This window comes from Halichoerus grypus, chromosome 4 (genome assembly GCF_964656455.1).
Source record: "Halichoerus grypus chromosome 4, mHalGry1.hap1.1, whole genome shotgun sequence".
In the NCBI taxonomy this organism is placed as follows: domain Eukaryota; kingdom Metazoa; phylum Chordata; class Mammalia; order Carnivora; family Phocidae; genus Halichoerus; species Halichoerus grypus.
The window spans coordinates 113,617,727-113,641,421 of NC_135715.1; the positions used below are offsets into that span (position 1 = coordinate 113,617,727).

General features: G+C 35.0%; 1 protein-coding gene across 3 annotated transcripts in view; it reads left to right on the forward strand.

Moving 5' to 3' along the window:
• Window positions 1-23,695, forward strand: part of ACVR2A (activin A receptor type 2A) — an 85,207-nt gene that overhangs the window by 27,786 nt on the left and 33,726 nt on the right. For all 3 annotated transcript variants that reach the window (XR_013447133.1, XM_036064773.2, XM_036064774.2), the window contains one exon: window positions 21,576-21,783. Coding sequence is in view for 2 of the 3 variants with exons in the window: in XM_036064773.2 (XP_035920666.1) it covers window positions 21,576-21,783 (208 nt within the window). In the remaining variant the exon portion in view is untranslated. The remainder of the gene's footprint in view (window positions 1-21,575; window positions 21,784-23,695) is intronic.

Here is a 23,695-nt window from a genome sequence, read left to right on the forward strand (position 1 = left end):
CGATCGTGGTAGGAGTCTTAGTCACCTGCCTTTGTCTCCAGGTTATCTGGTTGAGCGGGATTTGTGCATCTCTTCTGAAAGTTACAGTGATTTTCTTTCCTAATAACATATCTTCTAACTCTTATAATTTTACATACATTTTGTTTTACATATGGATATCTTAGTGATAGAAGTTATACTTGTCTTTCTATAGTTTCTAGGGTTTTCCTTGCTCGTTTGTTAGAGGTAGCATTGCCTTACCTTCTTGGCGTAGGTTTTAAGTACACAGGAGAGAAGGCAATAAGACAAGTTCCAAGTATAGGAGAGGACAGTTTTTAGAATAGGGAGGGTAGTTTATTTGCCTTTGAATAGCTCGTTTACTTGACACCTAACTTGTAGTTCCCACTTTGAAGACATTCATGGTAGCTTCATTTCTAGATGGTGTTCCTTGAAATGCACATGTATACAATTTGTGATGAAATATTGTTTTAGATTTTTTTTAATGGGATGAACTAATTGATAATATCTTTGAGAAGATGGTTGAACAGAGAGAGTGGGTATATTTTAAAAAGGTCTCATATGATGTGTTATAATGAGGGCATTGGGCCAGTCAGGCTCAGGATTGTGGAGTGTATAAAGCAGTACTGCAAAGAAAATATAATGCAAGACAGAGCTGTGAACCACAAAATATAATCTTAGATTTTCTAGTGGCCACATTAAAAAAGGTACAAAAACAAAGCAAAACCCCCCAAATGAAATTAATTTTAATAAAATACTTTATTTAACCCAGTACTAAGTCTTTGAAATCTGGTGTATGTTTTATAGTTATGGCACATGTCAGTTCAGATTAGCCATATTTCTAGTGCTCAGTAACCACACATAGCTAGTGGCTACTGTATCAGATAGCTCAGGTCTAGAGTGTTTGGTGAAATTATGGTAATACCAGGAAATTGGTGAAGGCATAAGATGAACGAACATGAATCTTTTAAGACAGACTTAGTGCAGGGAAATCTGTATGAAATGGTGTGTAATTTCAGGAGAGATACTGAGAAACTAGTGTGAAACAGAACTTTTTGGTAGATGGTGGGGAAAACATCTACGAGATGAGAAAAAAAAAGATTCAAAAGAAGATGAAAATAGGAAATGGCAGGACTTGACAGTGGACAGTATTCTATAAGAAGAATAAAATAATTATCATTTTAAGGAAAACATCTTTTCCAACCAGGGACTTTTTAGCCTAGGCTGTGTCACTACTGGAGAGCAATAGTTATTCATAATCACATCCAAGAGAAACCATTGAGATCAGCAGATAAAATTGATTGCAGAGAAATAATGTGGGTAGCAGTGAGGCAGGGGAAGATGATTTACACTAATATAGTAGAGAGGAAGGGTCTGAGGTAAAGGATTGATTTTAATGAAATAACTGGACAAAGTTCTTGGTGACTTAAGAGCAAGTGAAAGATTATGCAAAATACTAGATCAAAATTTATTGCTTAGGCAGTGAATTAAGAGGACCTAGTGATAAGGACATTGGTCACAGTATATAAGTGATGTTAAGGGCTCATACTTTTAACTTTAGTCAGTCCTGGCCTGACCACTGAATTTTATATTCCTTGGCAAATTACAAACCACCCAAGTGTCAGTTTCTTCATCCACAAGATGGGCAGAAATAGTATCTATTTCATTGACATATATGGGTTAAATGAGTATGCATGTAGTGATCTTGACTGGTATGATCTTTCTGTTATTTCTCTTAGTTTGGAATATCCATATGGAGGAAGAAGAGTTACCATAGTGTTTTCTTGGACTACATGTTCATACCACATCTTCTAAACTGTCACTCCTTAAAGCAGTTTTCAGAGTTCAGCTTGGTGAAACGCCTTGATTAATAGTTGGTGAAAATTTCTTTACACAGAATTCCTATTAAGTGAAGAAAGACTTTCTAAGTCTTGTTTTCTGAATGGTGTACATAGTGAAAATGAGAATAGATGTCTAGGATTGAGTACCAACTCCACCAATGACCTAATCAGTTCATCTCTTTGGGACTTCCAGCATTAGAATCACCTTGAGTACTTGGATAAAAATGCAGATTCTTGAGCTCTACCGTAGACCCACTGAATCAATCTCTGAGGGTAGAGCTAAGGAAGTTTTATGTAGCACTCAAGTATAACTGATCCACATCACATCCAGTTTGAGAAGCACTGGAAATGATGTACTGGATGATTCTAAGATCTGCTTTGGCTCAAGTATGAATCTTCTGATTGTATTATAAGTCTACAGTAGGAGTTGGTAGGATTGTTGTGAGGATCAAGTAAGATATCCTTGTAAAAATCAGTTTAAGTAAAAAGATAATTACATTTTAGACCTCTGTAGGTCATAACATATAATACACAGTACCTATGAATACATTATAATATATAACATGTGTATCTTATATGTGTATATAGACAGTGACTCTTAGCTGTAAATCAATCATGATTTCTGTATTAGGTGAGTCTTGGTGGATCACAGGTCTTATTAAGTATTTGATACCAGATTTCTTAATGTACAAAATAATGAGTTTTTTTAATCTCCCCCATTTCCATTTAATTTTTTGCTTTTATAAATTGCATAGAGGCTAAGCAGGATTACAGATACTCAAACCAAGTGAATATATAATTCGAAAGAAAGACTAATGTCCATTCTAAATTTTAAATATAGAGGCTTAAAGTGTTTAATGTTAGGAATATTAATATTAGGAATAATAATTACTAAGAAGTAATTTCTGTGACTATTGTTTAGATAGAAATCTTGTTTAGGGATTATTTGAAGTCTACCTTTAATACTCTTTACCATCAACAAACAAAAAATACCAACCTAGAACAAAAAGCCCACCCCTACTGCTAGGGTACCCTCTGGGGATAATAAAATATAATTCCACATTTTCTCCATTTCCAGAGGGAGCACATTATTATTGAACATCTATTCTGTGTTAGATACAGTGTTTCAGGCTTTAAAAATTGTTATTTTTATATCTCGTCCCTACACATAATATATAGAAATGCTTATTAAAAATGCAGCATAACAGATAAGACAACACACTTTTAATTTGATTTAGTGGGTCTGGATTGGGGTCCAAAAATCAGCATTTTGGTACAGGGCCCACACTTTAGAAACACTGCTGAGTTTTTGGTTGCCTCCAGAGGCATAAATTGTAGGCACTGGCTGCATGGCATAAATTAGGAATAGTATGTTTCCAGCTTGAAAATGAACATAAAAATGTTGTGCATCAGAACTGCCTGTGTGTGTGTGTGTGTGTGTGTGTGTGTGTGTGTGTGTGTTCCCTAGAGACTCAAAATGATACTAACATAGATGTCAAATTAGGGGACAAACCCATCACCTGCTGGTTAAGGCACAGAAAACATTAGTATCACAGAATGCATTTTTTAAAAAAGAAAATCTAAAACGAGTCTGTACTTCTCAGCCTTCCTTTTTAAGTTAGTTTCAGGGATCCAAAAGTGTTACAGTCCACTGGTGAAAACTGTTAAGATTATGTGGCAAAATAAATAGGAAAGCAGAAAATAAGATAGGCAGTGTCTAGTACTTCTATTAAGAAAAATGATTGAGCGTTATTGTATGTCTAGTTCTGGTTGCTCCTGTAAGTATCATCTGCAGCACTAGGTCTCACCTCTTAAAAGGGTTAAATACCTTCACTCCCATGAACAATCCTGGTTTTGGTCCTTTTTCCCCTATTTTTCATTTGAGCAGTCTGCTCACTCGTTGTTTCTGTTTCTCTTGTGTCATTTTTTGTCTCTCTTCTCCTTTACTGGTTTCCCTTTTTACTGAATGAAATAATGATAAAAATGAGTGAAACAGTTTATAAAAAATTTAAAATTTCTAAGTACCAAAGTAAGCAAAAAACTAAAATTTGAAATTTTCTTTCCTTACACCGGTGCTACTGCTATGTCTCTTAGGTATTTAACCCAGATGTTTCCTCAGGTGTTAGGAATATGCCATAAATGCTTACTTATATTTGAAAATGCTAATATTAAAGATGTATCTTGGATTGTGTGGCACCTAGGACATAATTCTCATTAGCCTGTTGCTGTCGTTCTCTTCGTTAGACTTATGAGGCTTTTGATACCTAAAGATATGTAAGTTCCTGTTGGGTTCAAAGTTTCATTGCAGTTGTTCCCATTCTTAATTTGTTTTTAAAAAGCAAAATTGTTCTTCACTGAAAATTGGGGCAGGTGGGTTTAAGTGCTAAACGGGAGGAGGGTGTGTGAATTCCACCAGGAATTGGTCTTCAGACTTAGTGGAAGGCCAGGGATTAGAATTGTTGGCCCCTGAGTCAGCAGCCGGCCAGCTGCTTAACTGAGAACAACTCTGATGGGTGCAGTTGTTGCCCATGTCCTTTCAACTGCTTCTTGTCTCCATCCTTTTCTTCTGTCCGGTTGCTCCTGTCCCTTTCTCAGTCTTCTCAGTGCACAAATACATCACTGAGTATGAAGAGGGGTAACAATAGTAGCATTATTATTAAAGTTTCTGTGTCTCTGAATTCCTTTGCTTTCTGCTACACATCTTGATCCCAGACTTCCAATTCCGAAAGGTTGATCTGAACCTAAACACTGGCCAGCTGTGACCTTAGTTTCTGGCACTGGGAAAGTAGCTTTTGACTTGGGAGAAAAGTGCCCTATATTTGAACGTCTTTGAATCTTACTTTATAGGTATCGTTCAGTCGCTCATTAGTAAGAATTTTTGCCTTGTGTTTAAATGTTTCACAAATAGAGGACTGCAAACAGCCCCAATAATTGTTAGGCTTCTGTAGATCTTTGTTCTTTAACATGCTTATGATGGGTATAAACATCTCTAGGAGGGAGGACGTTGAAGAAGTAGTGAAACACCGTTCAAGTTCAAGGTGGGCTAACAGAATTCTTTTCAAGATATTTAACTTATTAGGACATAAGCACAGATACATCAAGGTGTTAACTCTCTTCCACTATTGGATTTAAAAGTAAATAGTTTATTTAGTGTTCTTCAGTTTTACTTTTCCAAGGTTGTCTGTCATACTCCTGAACACAAAAAGTTCCTTTTACTATTAGCTTAAGTGAACAGTAGTTTTTCTGGTTTCATTAATGAGATATCGGTGGTGGCATATTAGAAAATAATCATGCACATAGCAAAACCGATTACGGATTGTTGTTGAAGTAATCATGGCTTATTTTCAGTGTAAACATGACATTTCAAGTGAACATTAGTGAGGGTGATAAAATTTGTGTACTAAATGTAAGTAATAGGCTTTACAGATGTTTATGTGAGAGCTTTCTGAAGGAGGCTCATTGTAGACTGTGTTTTGCTGTAACTTTGATCCTTGATTAAAACTGTTGGTGTTACATGGGCGCCTGGGTGGCTCAGATGGTTGAGCGTCTGCCTTCGGCTCAGGTCATGATCTCAGGGTCCTGGGATCGAGTCCCGCATCGGGTTCCCTGCTCGGTGCAGAGCCTGCTTCTCCCTCTCCCTCTGCCACTCCCTCTGCTTGTGCTCTTCTGTCTATCTCTCTGTCAAATAAATAAATAAAATCTTAAAAAAAAAAAAAAAAAAAACTGTTGGTGTTACATTTATCATGTTCCTTTTTTTATTCTTTGAAAACCCTATTTCTGGTTATACAGAGAAATATGAATACTTACAGTAAAAATTGATGCCTGTAGTATATGTATTTTATTGCATTAAGTTATGGAGGGAAAACTCTTATTGAGATACTATTAAAATAATTCTTTTGTGGTAATTAACATAGAACAAAATTGTTGTATTTTGAGCAGTATTAATATAGCAAGACTATTAAAATGTTGAAGAAAAAGATTTTTCTTCCGGTTTAGAAGGTAAAGATTTAAGCTACATTTGGAAGAAATGTTTTAAAACTGTAAACTTGAAGGATTTAGATTAAATATATTTTGTAATATTAAATAAAAACGTGTTTGTTAATCTAATTTTATTATTCCTGCTACTCTTTTATAGCATCAGACAAGCCAATATCTTAAAACAACTTTGATAATTATTGAAAGATACTGGATAGGTGTGTTTATCTTTAAAGGGGACAAATGTGACTTTTATAAATAGAACTTATATATTTTTACTAATAACCAAGAGGCCAGTAACTAAACTAGATTCAGATACTTATTTGATTTGGAATGTTTATCTGAAATTTTTGCTTAGCTTTCTCTGGGTTTAGGAGGAAGAGTGCATACTTTGTATTATTGTGACTAGGGATTTTTAGAGAAAGGTTATTAGATTTAAGGGCTTTCCTTTGTCTCTTATGAATCAAGTAGCAAGTAAGTTTTCTTTTTTAGAGGGATGGAGAATGGCTATTGGAAATATCATAGAAAAATAATTGATTATTTTTGAGAGCTTAGAGATCAGTAGTTTCTTGGGAATGGAAAATTTGATGGTAAATCTATATTTTTTAAAAACATACTAAATGTAATCAAACTGTGTTCTCAGGGTTTGAGAACTATCTCCAAATTAGAGTTGATATTTTGCCCTGATCTGGTAACTTTTCTTCAACTTTTTCAAGCATTTTCTTAATGTTTTACTCCACTCCATTAGCTAAAACATTAAAAGGGGTCTGAAATAGGGAGGGAGTGGTAGAAGGAATGTATCAAGGTCTGAAAGAATTTGTTCTTTATCTGGTGTGAATTGAGGCTGAAGAGGAGCCAGATTGTGGAAGGCCTTAGAAGATTTGTTCAAGTTTTATTTTAAGGCCCAGGGCAGTGGGAGGCCACTGAATGGCGTTAAGTTGGAGGAGTGACTTGATTTTGTTTGCTTTAAAAAAGGATCTAACATCTGGATGAACTGCTTAAATGAGGTAGAAGTGGAAGCTGGGAGATCAGTTAGGGAAGCCATTGCTCTAGCCTAGGAAGATATATTGGTAACTTGAAGTAATAACCTTCTTATTCCACTGACACCTCCTTCAAAAACTAGCTTAGATTTTCTCAAATTCTATTGCTTATAACTTAAATCTCTGACCTGATTTTGTTCTTTTCTTTAAAAATTTTAGTTATCTATAAATATTCTTTTAACAAGCTGGGTGACATTATTTTATTGTTTTATTCAATTAGGGGTGCTAATATGAATGGATGGTTTCTTTATAGTTAGTATGAATGCATTTGTAGGGGGTTTAAAATGTCCTTACTATGCAATAAGGAGTTGATGTGGCTGCTTTAATATCAAGCAGTGATTAGTAGGGAGCACTTTTGTATGCAAGTCAGGATATCTCACTTGATTTTTATATTTCCTTTTTTTTTCTTTTTTAAAGATTTATTTATTTATTTTAGAGAGAGAGGTGGGGAGGGGCAGGGCGAGAGGGAAAGAAGCAGACTCGCCACTGAGCAGGGAGCCCAACACAGGGCTAGATCTCAGAACCCTGAGATCATGACCTGAGGCAAAATCAAGAGTTGGAGGCTTAACCTACTGAGCCACCCAGGCACCCTTATATTTCTTTATTCATCATTTTGTTTTGTAAATTCAGTTTCAAGACAAAGTCTACATTTTTAGAGGCATTAACATGATTTTTTCCTTTAAATAAAGTACATTGATAAAGAAGCATACTTGAAATTCCCTAGTCTTTGTGATGTTCTGATTATTAATCAATGCTGCCTTTCCACTTAACCTTACTGGAGAAATTAGAATAAGCTTCAATTGAAGTTCAGAAATATCTAAAGGTAATGTGTGTTTCTTTCTTACTTTCTACTGTAGTGTCTTGTTTTGAAAATTCAGCCTCTCATTTTTTTCTCTTCTTCCCAGATTGAGGTTAAAGATTTCTCAAATTTTGAAAATACTTTATTTTTCACTATTTCTGCTTAGTACCCAAATGTCAAAGTGCCTGGCACATAGTATGCCCGCAGTATATATATTTGTTGGATGTAGAAGATACTCTACCTCTGTGAAAGACATAATATCCTCTAAGATTTCATGTAGCATGCCACCAAAATAGACTTTACAGTGTCCCTGCCAGGGACAGAAGGGGTAGAAGGGTAGAATTTACTCATTGGTGAAGGGGAAAACATTGGGCTGTTATTTTTCCTGTTTTTTTTTTTAATGTTATGTTAACCACCATACATTACATCATTAGTTTTTGATGTAGTGTTCCATGATTCATTGTTTGCGTATAACACCCAGTGCTCCATGCAGAACGTGCCCTCCTTAATACCCATCACCAGGCTAACCCATCCCCCCACCCCCACCCCTCTAGAACCCTCAGTTTGTTTTTCAGAGTCCATAGTCTCTCATGGTTCGTCTCCCCCTCCGATTTCTCCGATTTCCCCCTCTTCATTCTTCCCCTTCTGCTATCTTCTTCTTTTTTGTTTTGTTAACGTATAATGTATTATTTGTTTCAGAGGTACAGGTCTGTGATTCAACAGTCTTACAGAATTCACAGCTCTCACCATAGCACATACCCTCCCCAATGTCCATCACCCAGCCACCCTTTCCTGTTCTTTTTTGATGGAACTCTCTTCCCAAGAATGTAATAAGAAACCTACTTATATTGTTTAAAATGAGAAGAAAGCAGGTCTTTTCTTATAACCATTACCCCTCCTCCCCTTTTAATTAGGAGGTTGAGGTTTGGAAGTTTGCCAGGTTTTCTTGGAGTGTCTTAGAAAAGTAGTCTTAAATGTGGTCCCAAGTGCTGGTCAGTTGAATCAGAAATTTGGAGTTTTGTGATTTGCTCTTTTCTTGGTTCCTGTTACTCTATATGTACTTTATGTATTCAGGAAAGTGAAGTTCTTTGGTAGTGAATGATAAAATCAATGTTTTATTCTTGGCGACCAACCAAATATACCAATGCGAAGTATTTTTCTTTTGGGAGAAAACATAATGGGTGGCTTTAGTTAGTTAGTTTAGTAATCGAGTGCAGGTTAGTGTCTTTTATTGAACAATCCCTTTGTAGCGTATCTTCTGTATTTAGAGAAGAGTTTAAGAAATGAGTTCCTCTAAAAGTTTTGCTAATAAAGAAATGCACCTTTTTGTATAATTAAGTGAATCAAAAAATGAGAAATTGTTAGGAATTAAAGAGAGCTGTTTGCCTCTTTCATAAAAGGAAATTCTATTACAAATTTGGTGATCTCTTTGGGCCTCTAAAACTTTATTTATGTAGAGGCTTTTTAAGAAAGAGGCTTGAGAAATTGATAAATTGATGTTTTTCTTCAAATCTTGGTCTTCTTTAAAAAAAGATTTTATTTAGAGAGAGTGCGCGCGTGCGTGCACATATGTGCAAGCAGGGGGAGGGGCAGAGGAAGAGGGAGAGAGCGAATCTTAAGCAGGCTCCATGCTCACCATGGAGCCTGACCCGGGGCTCAGTCTCAGGACCCTGAGATCACAACCTGAGCCAAAATAAAGAGTCGGATGCTTAACTAACTGAGCCACTCAGGTGCCCCTTGGTCTTTATTAAATCTGGAGAAAAAACTGATGGTTACCAGAGGGGAGGTGGGTGGGGTCATGGGTCAAATAGATGATGGGGTTTAAGGAATGCACTTGTGAGCAGCAAGTGATGTATGAAATTGTTGAATCACTACATGGTACACCTGAAACTAATATAACACTGTTAATTGTATGGAATTAAAATCTATACCCCTGAAACAAATAATACATTGTATGTTAAAAAAAAGAAGAAGAAGAAGATAGCAGGAGGGGAAGAATGAAGGGGGGGAAATCGGAGGGGGGGATGAACCATGAGAGACGATGGACTCTGAAAAACAAACTGACGGTTCTAGAGGAGAGGGGGGTGAGGGGATGGGTTAGCCTGGTGATGGGTATTAAGGAGGGCACGTTCTGCATGGAGCATTGGGTGTTATACGCAAATAATGAATCATGGAACACTACATCAAAAACTAATGATGTAATGTATGGTGATTAACATAACATAAAAAAAGAAAAAAATAATAAGAAAATCTTGGTCCTTACATAGTAGATATATACTTATTTTGGAACTATCTATATGGGAAAAATTAGTCACTTATGAGTTAACAATGTTGTAATACATTTTAGGTGGTTATCTTAGTAATTTGTCAGGAATTAACATTAGGAGTCCTTAAATAACCAGTGGTTAAATGTTGACTTATAAGTACTTTTACTCCTTATTACACACACATGCATACACTGTGTCTGGTATCACAACATTACAACGTTTGGATTTTTAGTTTATTCCATAGGAGTTGTGTTTCTAGTTTATATTACTTGAGCTAGATGGACAGAATCTTGTAATATTTTGTCAGACTGATAGTACTAAGTACAGAGTATAACAGGTAAGGCAAAAAAAAAAAAAAAATCTGGGAAGAATGTCGGAAAGTGTGTTTTCCTTTAGAGGTGATTGGTAGTAAGGAGGTGCTTAGTTTAAAAAAAAAAAAGATTGACAGGGCCTAAAATGTTTTTATTATCATGCAGAAATTTTATTTGAAAATTTATTCTCCTTCCTCATATTTCTAACATGTTTATCAGAAGGCTTTTGGCGCATTGTGGATTTTTCTTCCTAATACTTAAAAACAGCCCAGGGCAACCAAATAGGGAAGGTGACTTGTCTTCTATGATGTGTGTTAATATAGAAAAGAAAGGATGCTGGACGACCTATGATGTGTTTATAGTTGCATAGAAATATTATTAAAATGAGTTTTGAAGTGGGACAGAAATTATATAACACAAAAGTAATAAACAAGAATTTTAGATTTTTTTCTAATACTAGGAATTTTGGTTATAAATATGAAAAAAAACTGTTGGTGATTTAAGGCTAGTTAGGTTGATTCTATATCCATTGTTATTTAATGTCATAGTTCGTTTTCAGTCTTCCTTCTTTTCCTTTAATAGAATTGTATTGCTAGTTAAAATAAGTATTGCTAATTTTCTTCAGTTGCTGGTTTTAAACTGCCAATTACTTTGATGAAAACTTTTGTGATGAGGTGTTTTTGTTTTGTTTTGTTTTGTTTTTTCAGTTTCTCACTCTTGGTACTACTGGCTCCTCAAGGGTGATATTTCACATTACTTTCATAGCGGCTGAAATGATCCATTTTTAGTCTTTTTGCATCAGACAGAGTTTGATGATTTACTAAAAAAAAGGCTGCATCTTCCAAGTAAATAAAGCACTACAAAAACCTTAATATACATAATGTCTTCTCACTGTAATTGAGACGTGTAGATTGTTTTTAGTAGGAACTACTGTGTGTGTGTTTCCTTAATCTATATTAAGATCTCTGTTCTGATTTTGAGAATTTACCTTTTATCTCTTATTATTCTAAATTTATGCCCAGTTTTGGCTTTTGTACAATTTCTAAAATGGCCCATTAATTCTGATGGGTGTACTGGCCTCTAGCTGCAGTCACCATGATCTCCCTGCCCTCACAAGATGAACATCTAATAACAGAAATCTATTTTACACAGTCTAGGTAATACTTGTATCTACTTGTATTTGTTTTGATGTAATTCATATTTCGAATGAGTGCCAGAGAACTGGGTAGAACTATTTTAATCTTGCATCCTGGGCATTTATAGATATCCCACACATTTTGTGGCTGTAGGCAAAAACACTTTGCTGTTGTGCTTCATCTTTGAAGATATCTTATCCCTGAAAATACGTATCTTTCATGACAGTAGGAATAAATATCAGGATGAGAGTTAGCAACAAAGAGAAACAAAGGATAGATAGTATGGAAGCCAGCTTTGTTTTGTCAGATGATACAAGATAAGCATTTAGAAACAGCCAACCATCTAAACCCAAATCACTTTTATAAACCAAATCACTTTTATCCCTTACTTTCTTACACTGAGAGGGACCAAATAAGGGACTCTGGAAAGCAAAAACTTATCTATGTCTTCTAATTTGCCATTCCTTTTGATACTTGTGGCTGTCGGGTCAGCATGTGATACTGTAGATCCTTGGTTTTTATTGGGTAGTTGGTGTGGCTTACTGAGTTTCTTTCCATTCCAACACACTTTAATACTCACTGTGTTCAGATTAATCTTAGAAATATCACTTCTGTTCTTTTTCTTAACTTCTGATGTCTTGCAAACCTGCCTTGATTATACCTAATACTAAACAATATGGAATGCACATGTCTATTAAGAGCAGTCTTGTCAAACACTGTGATTATTCACATCCCCGCTTATTTGGTCATTATCTTCCCTGCCTTTGTTTTTCATAGTTTTGTCTCTCAATAGTTTGCTTTAGTCCCACTTCCTCCGTAAAGGCTTCCTTTTTTCTTTTCTGTGTGAATTGATTTTGAGTACATTTATTGAGTTCCTATATTGTGTTGGGCACTGGTGATACAGAAGGGGTAACAGGGCTTACTCTAGAAAGCTCATAGTCTAATGGAGGTCCTGGGTTATCCCTAATTCCTACAGCATTTATCTGTAGCCCTTATCTTGGTGTGTTAATTTATAGTACAAGCATATGGTCAATTTTTTTTTCATCTGTAAATGCTCAATATAAAGCATAGTTTTCTCTAAAGGATTATTCCTCAGAAGAAGAGTAGTTTTATATTTGAATCCTTACAGAGTTTTTCGTATTTTGAGGCTCTCTCAATTTTATTTTGAATGAAAATATGTTTGGAAAAGGCAGACAAGCTTGAAATGATGCCAGTCAGTGCTAGAGTGAATGTTTATGTCAGTTTCCTAAGGGACTAGGTAGAAGGGGATAAAGAGTTTAAACAAATAAATTATTCTTGGGGGTGGTCGTAGTGTTGATAGTGTTACTATCATTTGTTGTAAACTATTTACAGAGGCTGTAAAAAAAAAAAACTTTAAAAGCTCGTTTTAAAAAGCAATATTGTAAGTAGTTACTTTATGAAGATCACAAAATACACCTATAGAACAGTGAAAAAAATCACTTAGTATTATATGAACAGATATTATTGGTTTGGAAAAACATTTCCAGTGACAATATTCTATATGACTTTAAAGCGTATTGCTTCTCAAGCAACTTAAATGGAAGTGAAGATGATCCATGTTTTGATAGTTTTCGATGACTCAAAAAGAATGAGAGGACACTTGTTGGAAGATGCATGTGAAATTTGAACAAAATTGTTTTGTAAAATTTTTGTGCTGTATGATTTTAAAATATTTGTAAAACTAAATTCATTAAAATAAGTATACATTGGACTGTTTCATATAAATATACAAAGGTTTGTGTATTTCAGGTTGGTCAAAATTTAAAAAATACCTTATGGGGGAAATTGGGAAATCCTTCAAATTGAGGATTTTATGATATTCATTCAAGTTGCAAGTTTCTGGGTAGGTGGATGATTACTTAGCCTAGTGAAAGACTGTTAAATAATCCCTGTTGAACTAATAAAATGCTGCATATATTTATTTATTTTAGGGTTTCTTGGTGCCATAAAGGGTTGTACTATACTAGAATTTCCCAATTACTTATCTAAAATTCTTTTGTATAATGTTTTTGATACTATTCTGTCTTTTTAATTTATACTACAAAATGTTTTGGATTAAAAGCATCATTCAGTTTAATCTGCCTGCTGTTGCTAATTCTCTTTGGACGCGTGTTCTACCCTTAGAGTGGCAGGAAGCAATAATATGTGAAAGGGAAACAAGAATTGCTTATCAAGTTTTGTTTATTATTTTTGAAACTTCATTAACCCTTCCTAGAGGACTAATTTGCCTGTAGGAGGAACAGGTTGGGGGAAGGCGTTCAGTTGCATGCCGTTTATACTGTATTCTCAATGACTTATTGATAGTTTCAGACACCATTAGAAAACTTTTTCAGAAGTGAGCCCCAGGGCATGTGGGTGGCTCAATTGGTTAAGTGTCTGCCTTCAGCTCAGGAGGCTCAGATCATGATCCCGGAGTTCCAGGATGGAGCCCCTGCAGGGCTCCCTGCTCAGCGGGGAGTCTGCTTCTCCCTCTGACCCTCACCCTCTCGTGCTCTCTCTCTTTCAAATAAATCTTTTTTTTAAAAAAAGGAAGTGAGCCTCATATTTGTAAGATGTCAAAACAATTCTTTCCTTTCTGTTTAACGTTGGTTGAGTACATAGGAAAATTGTGATAGGGTGATGCAGGTCACAGGACTGTGAAAAACATTGTCATCTTAATCAGAAAAGAAATTAATGTAATTGTTAAAGGTATTTCAATTCCAGCTACCTGTTTGAAGCTGGGAAGCAGTAGTAGTTGGTGGGTTTTTTATTCAGTTGTTACATTGCTTTTTTACATTTTATCATCCATTAAATACTGTTTGTATTTGGAGGGCAAGTAAGATGGATAGTTTCAGACTCACTGGCATTCTGACATGTAAATGAATGTATATAGGCAATTGATCAAAAACACTAAATAAATGTAAAAGAATACATTTTATGTTGGATTGCAAGTGGTGTACATTTTGGGGGAAGGAGTAATTCTGATTAAAGGACTTCTAGGATTTTATCTACCTTGAAAAAACATGAAAATTGTCACATGTGAGATTTAGCCTAGGAGGTTTTTTTTTGGAAGAGCTCGGCTTTCAGGAACTATTTTTTTTTTTTTTAAAGATTTTATTTATTTATTTGACAGAGAGACACAACGAGAGAGGGAACACAAGCAGGGGGAGTGGGAGAGGGAGAAGCAGGCCTCCCGCGGAGCAGGGAGCCCGATGTGGGGTTCGATGTGGGGCTCGATCCCAGGACCCTGAGATCATGACCTGAGCTGAAGGCAGACACTTAACAACTGAGCCACCCAGGCACCCCGCTTTCAGGAACTATTAAAATGATGATAGATAGCAAAGGGGAGGGCATTTAAGAAATATTTGCTTGAACCATGTCCCCATTGGTCTAGCGCTATTTATTGAAAAGGCTTTCCCTCCTCTGTAGAATTGCTTTTGTTTATATGTCCGAAATTAATCAGGCATATTTGTGTAGATCTCTTCCTGGGTGTTCTCTGTGTTCCATTGATCTGTGTCTGTCCTGCCTGTATTACCACATGGTCATACTTTGGTAAGCTTTAACATCAGTAAGCATGAATTCTCCCACTTTATTCTTTTCAAAAATGTTTGGAATAAGTTCATTTATGTCCACAAGGAAATTTGATGTGATTTTGATATGAATTGGATTAAACCTATACATTATCATGGTATGTCTCTCCAAGTGTTCAAGTCTTCTTTTTATTTCTTTTATCAACATTTTATAATTTTTATCACATAGATTTATACATTTTGTCAGATTATATCTTAGGTATTTTAATACTCAGGAGCAATTGTAACTGGTTTTACAGTTACAATTTTTAAAAAAAATTTTTTAAAAAGGTTTTATTTATTTGAGAGAGAGAGTGCACTTGAGTGCACACAGATGTGCGCAAGAGGAGGGAGGGGCGGAGGGGGAAGGGGAAATAAAGGGAAAGAATCCCAAGCAGATTCTGTGCTGATTGGGGAGTCCGATGCTGGGCTCAATCTCGGGAGCCCAAGACCACGACCTGAGCCAAAATCAAGAGCTGGATGCTTGACTGACTGAGCCACCCAGGCACCACACTGGTATTACATTTTAAATTTCATTTCTACCACTTCATTGTTAGTATATAGAAATGCAGTTTTTGTGTATTGATCTTATATCCTGTGACCTTATTGAACTCATTCTAATGTTTTGTTTGAAGATTCCTTGGGATTCTCTCCAAAGACAGTCATCTCATCTGCAAATAGAAATAGTTATATATTCTTTTTCAATTGGTATGCCTTTAATTCCTTTCTCTTGTCTTATTGCAATAGCTAGAATTTTCAGTACAGTGTTAAGAGTAATGGGAGTAGACATCATTATCTCATTTTTGATCTTAGAGGGGAAGCATTTAGTCTTTTGCCATTAAGTATGAGGTTAGTTGTTGGTCTTTTTGTAGGTGCTCTTTGTGAGTTTGAGGAAGTTCCCCTCTATTCCTGGTGTACTGATAGATGGTGTGATTTTTGTCTTTTAGTTTCTTGATTTGGCAGATTGCATTGATTGATTTTTGAATATTGAACTAACCTTACATACCTGAAATAAATCCTACTTGGTGTGGATTATTATTTTTTTTTAAATATACTGTTGGATTCTGTTTGCCAAATTTTTTTTTTTTTTAAAGATTTTATTTATTTGACCGAGAGAGACAGCGAGAGAGGGAACACAAGCAGGGGGAGTGGGAGAGGGAGAAGCAGGCCTCCTGCGGAGCAGGGAGCCCGATGCAGGGCTTGATCCCAGGACCCTGGTTTCATGACCTGAGCCGAAGGCAGATGCTTAACGACTGAGCCACCCAGGCGCCCCGTTTGCCAAAATTTTGCTGAGGACTTTAACATCTAAGTTAATAAGAGATATCGGTCTGTATTTCTCTTTTTGTGCTGTATTTGTTTTTGTTATCAAGGTAATAGTGGCCTCAAAAAATCAGTTGAAGTAGTCCCTTCTTTTTCTGTTTCTGGAAGAGTTTGTGTAAAATTAGTGTGGGTGTATTATATTAATATTTACTGCTTTTAAAAAATAAAAGCCTGATTGTCCTCAGATGTTGTCACTTTAGGTGAAATTTGCTTTTTCATCATAGGAGGGGTATTTTAGATTTAAATATGACTTTTGCAGGGCTATTTTATGGTCAGATGTTCTACCAAATTTCAGATCAAGTGTGTTGCTTTTTTTTTTTTTAATGGTAGAAAAAATGGTACTAGTCATTAAAATAAGTAGTACTTTGGAAATAGAACTGTTATCTAAATTAACTCTGATACTGGATTCTGTGATTAGACTTATTGATTTAGTATAGGCTAAATGTGAATTATGAAATGATGGAATTATCCATAATAATTACAAAATTATTATGGAAATTGAATCAGTTGTGGAAACAGGGTAATGAAAGTATTGGTAATTTTTTCAAGGCCACAGTTTGTGAACTAAATTCCAAATTCAGGTCACAATCTGTTAAGCCAGTGGTACTTAACTAGAGAGGAACATTAGATCACCAGTGGGTCTTTGTCAAAAAGGGAAAGAACACACATACACACATGTGCGTGCACGCACACACACACACTTTCTCTGGATATATACCTTACATCATAGACTTTTCAGTTACTCATCCCCAGAGCTCCAAATGGCACTCAGACAGGAATTTGAGAAAACATAGGGGATTCTGTTGTACATAATTAGTTAAGAACCACTATACTAAACCATGAACACATACCTTTTATGTCTGTTTATTTCTTTTGAAAATAGTATGAACTATTTGGAATTACTTTGGTAGAAGTTTTAAGTTTCAGAAAATTTTAAATTGGAAGTTGCTGTTAAAAATTCATACATATAAGCAACTTTTGCCAATTTTTTTTTAATTGCATCTTTAAAGTCACAATGCAAGCTTAAGAACATAAAATGTGTAATTTGATTTTATTTTTATAATTATCATGTTATTTCGTGTTCAGTTAGAGATATGATGGGATAGAGACCGATTACAGGATCAGCTTGAGGAGGGGGTGATGAGATTGTCACAATTTTCCATATAAGCAGGATTCTTTCTATCTCTGGAAAATATCAATCAAGTGATAGTCTAGATCTGGAAAGCCATGCTGAAATCTTGTTTGCCTTTAAATTTTAAGTGAAGAAAGTATTTTTTTAAATGAAGAAATGGTCATTTGTTCATCTTTTCTCTAGAACAGACGTGGCAAATACTAATTTCAAGACTCTTTTACTTCAAAATCCTTCTCAATATGCTACTCCAGGCAGCTACTGTTAATTTATTGGAATTGACACGAAGATGAAACCTATTTGGCATTTCTGCTCTAGGCAGTATTTTATTTTATTTTTGTCAGTTTTTTTAGTTTAAATGGTGTTATAGTGTTCCTGTGCTTCAGTGGCATTTTCTTTGGAAATTAAAAATAATAAATAGTGGCTTTTAACACAAATTACATGAATGGTAATTTACAGAGGACCCATCCCCAACAAAACAAATCAAACAAAAGGCAGGTTAGCTAGACTATTGAAATTAGGACATTGTTTTAAGAGATAGCTGACCACACATCCCATGAGCCAAATTTATAGCCTGTAAACTAAGAATGATTTTTATATTTTTAAATGGTTGAAAAAATAACAGTATTTTGTGACATGTAACAATTACCTGAAATTTCATTTTTAGTGTCTATAAATAAAGTTTTATTGGAACATAACCATGCTCGTTCATATACTGTCCTGTGGATGCTTTTGTGCTATAATGGCGGAATGGAGTAGTTGTGACAGAGACCACGTGGTCTGCAAAGCCGAAAATATTTACTGTCTGGCCCTTTACAGAAAAAGTTTGCCATACCTTGTTTTCAGATAATAATGTGACAGTGCATGATTGTTTTTGGGTTATTTAGTAAAGGAGGAAACTTATTTTGCTGGTATTTTCAACAGGTTTCTTTTTTTTTTAATTTTTTTATTATGTTCAGTAACAAGTTTCTGAAAAGGAATAACTTAGAAAATAGGTATTTTTTTTATACAGGTAAATAGTAGAAGCAACCCTTTTTTTTTTTTTTATAGACTACAAAAAACATGGAGTTACCAGCCTTAGTTTATAATAGGTCTGCTCCTATTATTTCTTCCGTCGTTGAGAGGAAGTCCAGAGCACTAATACTGCCACAGATTTTAGCAGCTTATAATCCCATCTGTGTCCTAGGACACTGCAGAGCTGCAGCAAGTTCTCATGCTTTTTGGTTTCAACTTTAAGACATTTAAAAATGTAGAACCCCAGAAAGTTTTTTTTTTTTTAAATAGGGATTTTATCTATCATTCTTATCACATTAGAAATTGACAAAATTTTAAAATATTTAACAGTAACAGTAATCCATTACATGTTCACAAAAGAACATTTTTATGAAAAATGTTTTCCAAAACAAAAAAAATTAATGAAATTTTTGCAGATCTCTTTAATGATTGTTTTCGTGGAAGACAACTGGATTCTTGTATCTCTTCCTCCATTAAGTCTGCTGTGATATGTTCTTTTGATATGAAGGAAATGTGGTCATACACAGATATAGTTTTAGAAAAAAATGAGTATTTTTAGATAATTGTGGATGTTTTTCTCTGATATTATACCAAAACTCAACACATGGTAGATTTTTTGCTTTTTTTTTAAAGTCAGGTTTATTGAAGTATAATTTCCATAGAATAAAATGTATTTTTTTGATAAAACAATTCTTTGTGATTAACCCATAAGACATATAACCTCCGACCATAGTTACAATGTAGAATATTTTGGTCACTCTGAAAAATTTTCTCAAGCCCTTTTGTAATCAGCCCTCTCCCCTCACTCCCAGCTTCTGGCAACGTCTGATCTCATTTTTGTCCCCATAGTTTCACCTTTTCCAGAATATCATATAAATGGAATCACATATAGCATAATATATTTGCGATTCATCCATGTTGTTATAGTTATCACTAGTTCATTTCTTCTTATTGTATGGATGTTTGTTCATCCATTTAGCAGTACTGGATATTGAGTTGTTTCCAGTTTTGGGTTGATTATAAATAAAACCATTCCAAGCATTCATGTACAGATTTTTGCATGAGCATATGTTTTTATTTCTTAGGTAAATGCCTAGGCATGGTATTGCTGGGTAGGTAGTATGGTAGGTGTATGTTTACTAAAAGAAGCTGTCAAACTGGCTTTCCAAAGTGGGTGGACCATTTTGCATTACAGCCACCAATGTGTGAAAGTCCCAGTTGCTCTACATATTTATCAACATTTGAGATTGTTTTTGTTTAGCCATTTTAATCGATATTAGAATTTCAGTTTGCATTTCTCTGATGATTAATGATACTGAGAATCATTTCATGTTAGTGTTTTCCATTCATATATCTTCAGCAAAGCATGTTATTTTGAATCTTTTGCCCATTTTTTTTAGAAATTTGGTGGCTTTAAAAAATTACTATTATTGAGTTGTGACAGGTTTGTCTGTATATTGAATGTCAGCATTTTTTTTTAGATACATAATTTGCAGGTATTTTCTCCGAGTCTGTGACTTTTTTTCCCCTTGAACTTTCAAAGAGAAGTTTTAATTTTAGTGAAACGTAACTTACCAGTTCTTTCTTTTGTAGTTCATGTCTTTCATGTTCTAAGAAGTCTTTCATAATTTAGGGTCACAAAGATTTTTCATGTTTTCTTATACAAGTTTTATACTTTTAGATTTTTTAGGTCTTTGATATGTTTAGAGTTAATTTTTGTAAATGGTGTAAGATACAAGTTGAAGTTTGTCTTGTTGTTGTTTGTTCATAAGATGTCCAATTGTTCCAGCATAGTTGTTGAAAAGACTGTGTTTTCTCTATTGAAATGTGTTGGCACCTTTGCTGTGTGTCAACTGAACATTATGTGGGTCTATTTCCGGATTCTCTGTTCTGTCCCATTGAAGTGTGTGTCTGTCTTCTCACTGAGACCACACTAGCTTGATTGCTGAAGCTTTATAGTGAATCTTAAAAACAGGTAGTATGAATTCTCCTTTGTACATCTTTTTCAGAATTATTTTGGGTATTCCAGCACCTTGTTTTTCCGCATAAGACAAGAGGTAGTTTTTTAAAAGTTAGTTTTACAGTGCAGAATCTGAAACCATTAATGAACTTTTTGTCCTCTGTAACATTGAAATCTATGGGACTATCTTGAACATTGAATGGATTTTTTTAACCCACGAATGCTTTTATAACATCACACGTAATTCATTTAGAGAATATTGGTTCTCTGAATTATATAGACCTACTAATTATTGGCACATTTCATTATTCAATATTTAAAAGTTACATGTATTAATATCTCCACTGATCTCCTGAGAGAATTCTTTTTTTTTCTTTTTTAAGAGAGAGAGTGTTGCTCATGCAGGCATGTGCCAGTGGGAGTGGGATGGGGAGGGGCAGAGGGACAGGGGGAGAAAGAATCTTAAGCAGACTCCATGGCCTGGGCAGAGCCCGAAGCAGGGCTTGATCTCATGACCCTGAGATCATGACCGGACCCGAAATCAAGAGTCAGATGCCTAACTGACTGAGCCACCCAGGCGCCCCTCATGAGAGAATTCTTTAAGTGTTGGGAAAGTGTCAGGCTAATGGTGGTGATACAAATTTTCCAAAATCCTTCTTTTTTGCTTGAAAGATCAAATTTTATCATTGGCATTGCATACTGTCACTTGTTTTTCTTGAAGTAATAGGTTTAGTTGGTTCATTTTTGAGAACGTGTCTGTCAGATACCCAAGTCTGAATAACCATGGTTGGTTTAATTCCCCACTCAGTCATGCAAAGGCTTTATCTTGAGGCAAACCGTTGTACTTCATTATGCAGCAGAACTGCTTTTGCTTAGTTCCCATTTTGTCACACAGGATATTGGAAAGAAATCTATCCAGGGTCAAGATTTAATTAAATTAACAATTTTACTGCTTTTCATCCGGGACATTCTTAAATGAAGTGAAACTGTCCTTTTTCAGAGAAATCTTGAGATATATTTGGTCACTTTCTATTACTATGTTTATTATACTTCAAGTATGGAGATTGATGTGGAAACTTAAACTCAGTGTTACAACACTAGGAAGACAGTAAGTTACTGACGTTTTAGGCACATCTGAGTTTGAGTTTGGTATATGGTGAGACAATCTCTTAAGAGCTAATACAGTTATATTAAGTTGTTGTTTTATTATCTTATAGGTGCTATACTTGGTAGATCAGAAACTCAGGAGTGTATTTTCTATAATGCTAATTGGGAAAGAGATAGAACCAATCGAACTGGTGTTGAACCCTGTTATGGTGACAAAGATAAAAGGCGACATTGTTTTGCTACCTGGAAGAATATTTCTGGTTCCATTGAAATAGTGAAGCAAGGTTGTTGGCTGGATGATATCAACTGTTATGACAGGTAAGGAAACATTTTCTCCACACTCATTTTTACAGGGGGAAAGCTCAATGCATGTATTTTCACTTAAATGTTTCTTTTTTAAGATGGGATTATGAATACAATTATAACATGCTTTAATGACCATATACATGTTTTAAAGTAATAAGATAAATATGGTATGTGTATGTTTTATCTTTGGTACACTTTGAATAATCTACCATGTAGTGAGAACTATAGATAAGAACCTTTTTTCCCCCTATGTTATTAGTATGATAAACTTTTTTTAAGGTCAATTTTAAGGAAAAGGGATTTTTTAAATTGCTTTAAAAGACAGTATATCTGTTGAAAATCTATCCTGTATCCTCAAAGAAAGTAAAGCTTAATCATAGTATTTAATTTCCTTTTAGTTTCCCTATTTATGTATCTGGAAGAAATTGATCTTACTGCATTTTTTTTCTTTTTTTTTTTTTCTTGCAAAGTAGGCCTTTGTTCTTTACCCCTGAGAGACATTTTAACTTGATGTTCAGAATTACAACAGTACTAAGAGAGTCCTCATAGAAAGCTACATTTTATTTAAAAGATTTTGCTTAAATTGTTTTATTCTGTATTGGAAATAAAATACAGTAGACATGTTATTGACTGTCTGTGATCTTTCTGTAAGGAGACCCATAGATGTTTGGTTGATTACTTAAACTGCCTGGGCCACAGGATTTCCACTGTGGGTGGGTGCTGATGGCTGGCAGAGGCTGCAAAGTCCTAGATAAATAGACATTTTGGAGCCAGAAAATACTGATATACTCATGGAACACTGGGTACTTGCCTATCCCTTTCAGGAGCCTCAATTGATTACCATGAACCTGTGGTTGATTAGCCATATGTAATTAATAGCAAAATGTGTTGAATAAATCCATGAAAATTGAATTATCTCAATTTTTCATGAGAAATTAAAATCTTAGGTATATATTTAGTATTTAGGGTTTACTTCTAAATCTCTGAATTTTCCAGAGATTATTTCTCTGTAATTACACATTTTAGCTGCGTTTCTGATTCTTAGCCTCTCTATAAATAGAGGTGATCATCAAGTGATATCTGCTATTATGAAAGGTAAGTAGGGCCACTAGGAAAACAGGATGGAGGTTACTCAAAAAATTAAAAATAAAACTACCCTGTGATCCAGCAATTCTACTTCGGGGTATTTATTGAGGAAATGAAAATGCTAACTTGTAAAAAGATGCATGCACCCCTATGTTTATTGCAGCATTATTTACAATAGCCAAGATATGGAAGCAACCTGTGTGTCCATTGATGGATAAAGAAAATGTGGTGTTTACACACACACACACACACACTCAGGAATATTACTCAGCCATTTAAAGAAAGAAATCTTGCCATTTGAGACAACACAGATAGACCTTGAGGGTATTATGCTAAGTGAAATTAGTCATATAGAGAAAGACAAATACCATGTGATTTTACTTGTATGTGTAGTTTTAAAAAACAAAAACAAAAAATAAAATGAACTCCTAGATTAGAGGCTGGGGGTTGGGGGGGGGTAAGGTGAAATGGTTGAAGGTGGTCAAAAGGTACAAACTTCCAGTTATAAAACAAGTCCTGGGGTTGTAATGTATAGCATGGCAACTATAGTTAATAAAGCTCTATCGTATATTTGAAAGTTTTGATAAGAGAGATTTTTTTCTTCTTCTTCTTCTTCTTTATTTTTTTTAAGAAAGGGGGTTGGGGAGGGGCAGAGAGAGGGAGAGAGTGGGGCTTGATCTCATGACCCTGAGATCATGACCTGAGCTGAAATCCAGAGTTATATGCTTAACTGACTGAGCCACCCAGGTGCCCTGATAAGAAAGTAGATCTTAACAATCCTCATCACAAGAAAAAAAATTTGTAACTATGTGTGATGTTGGACATTAACTAGATTATT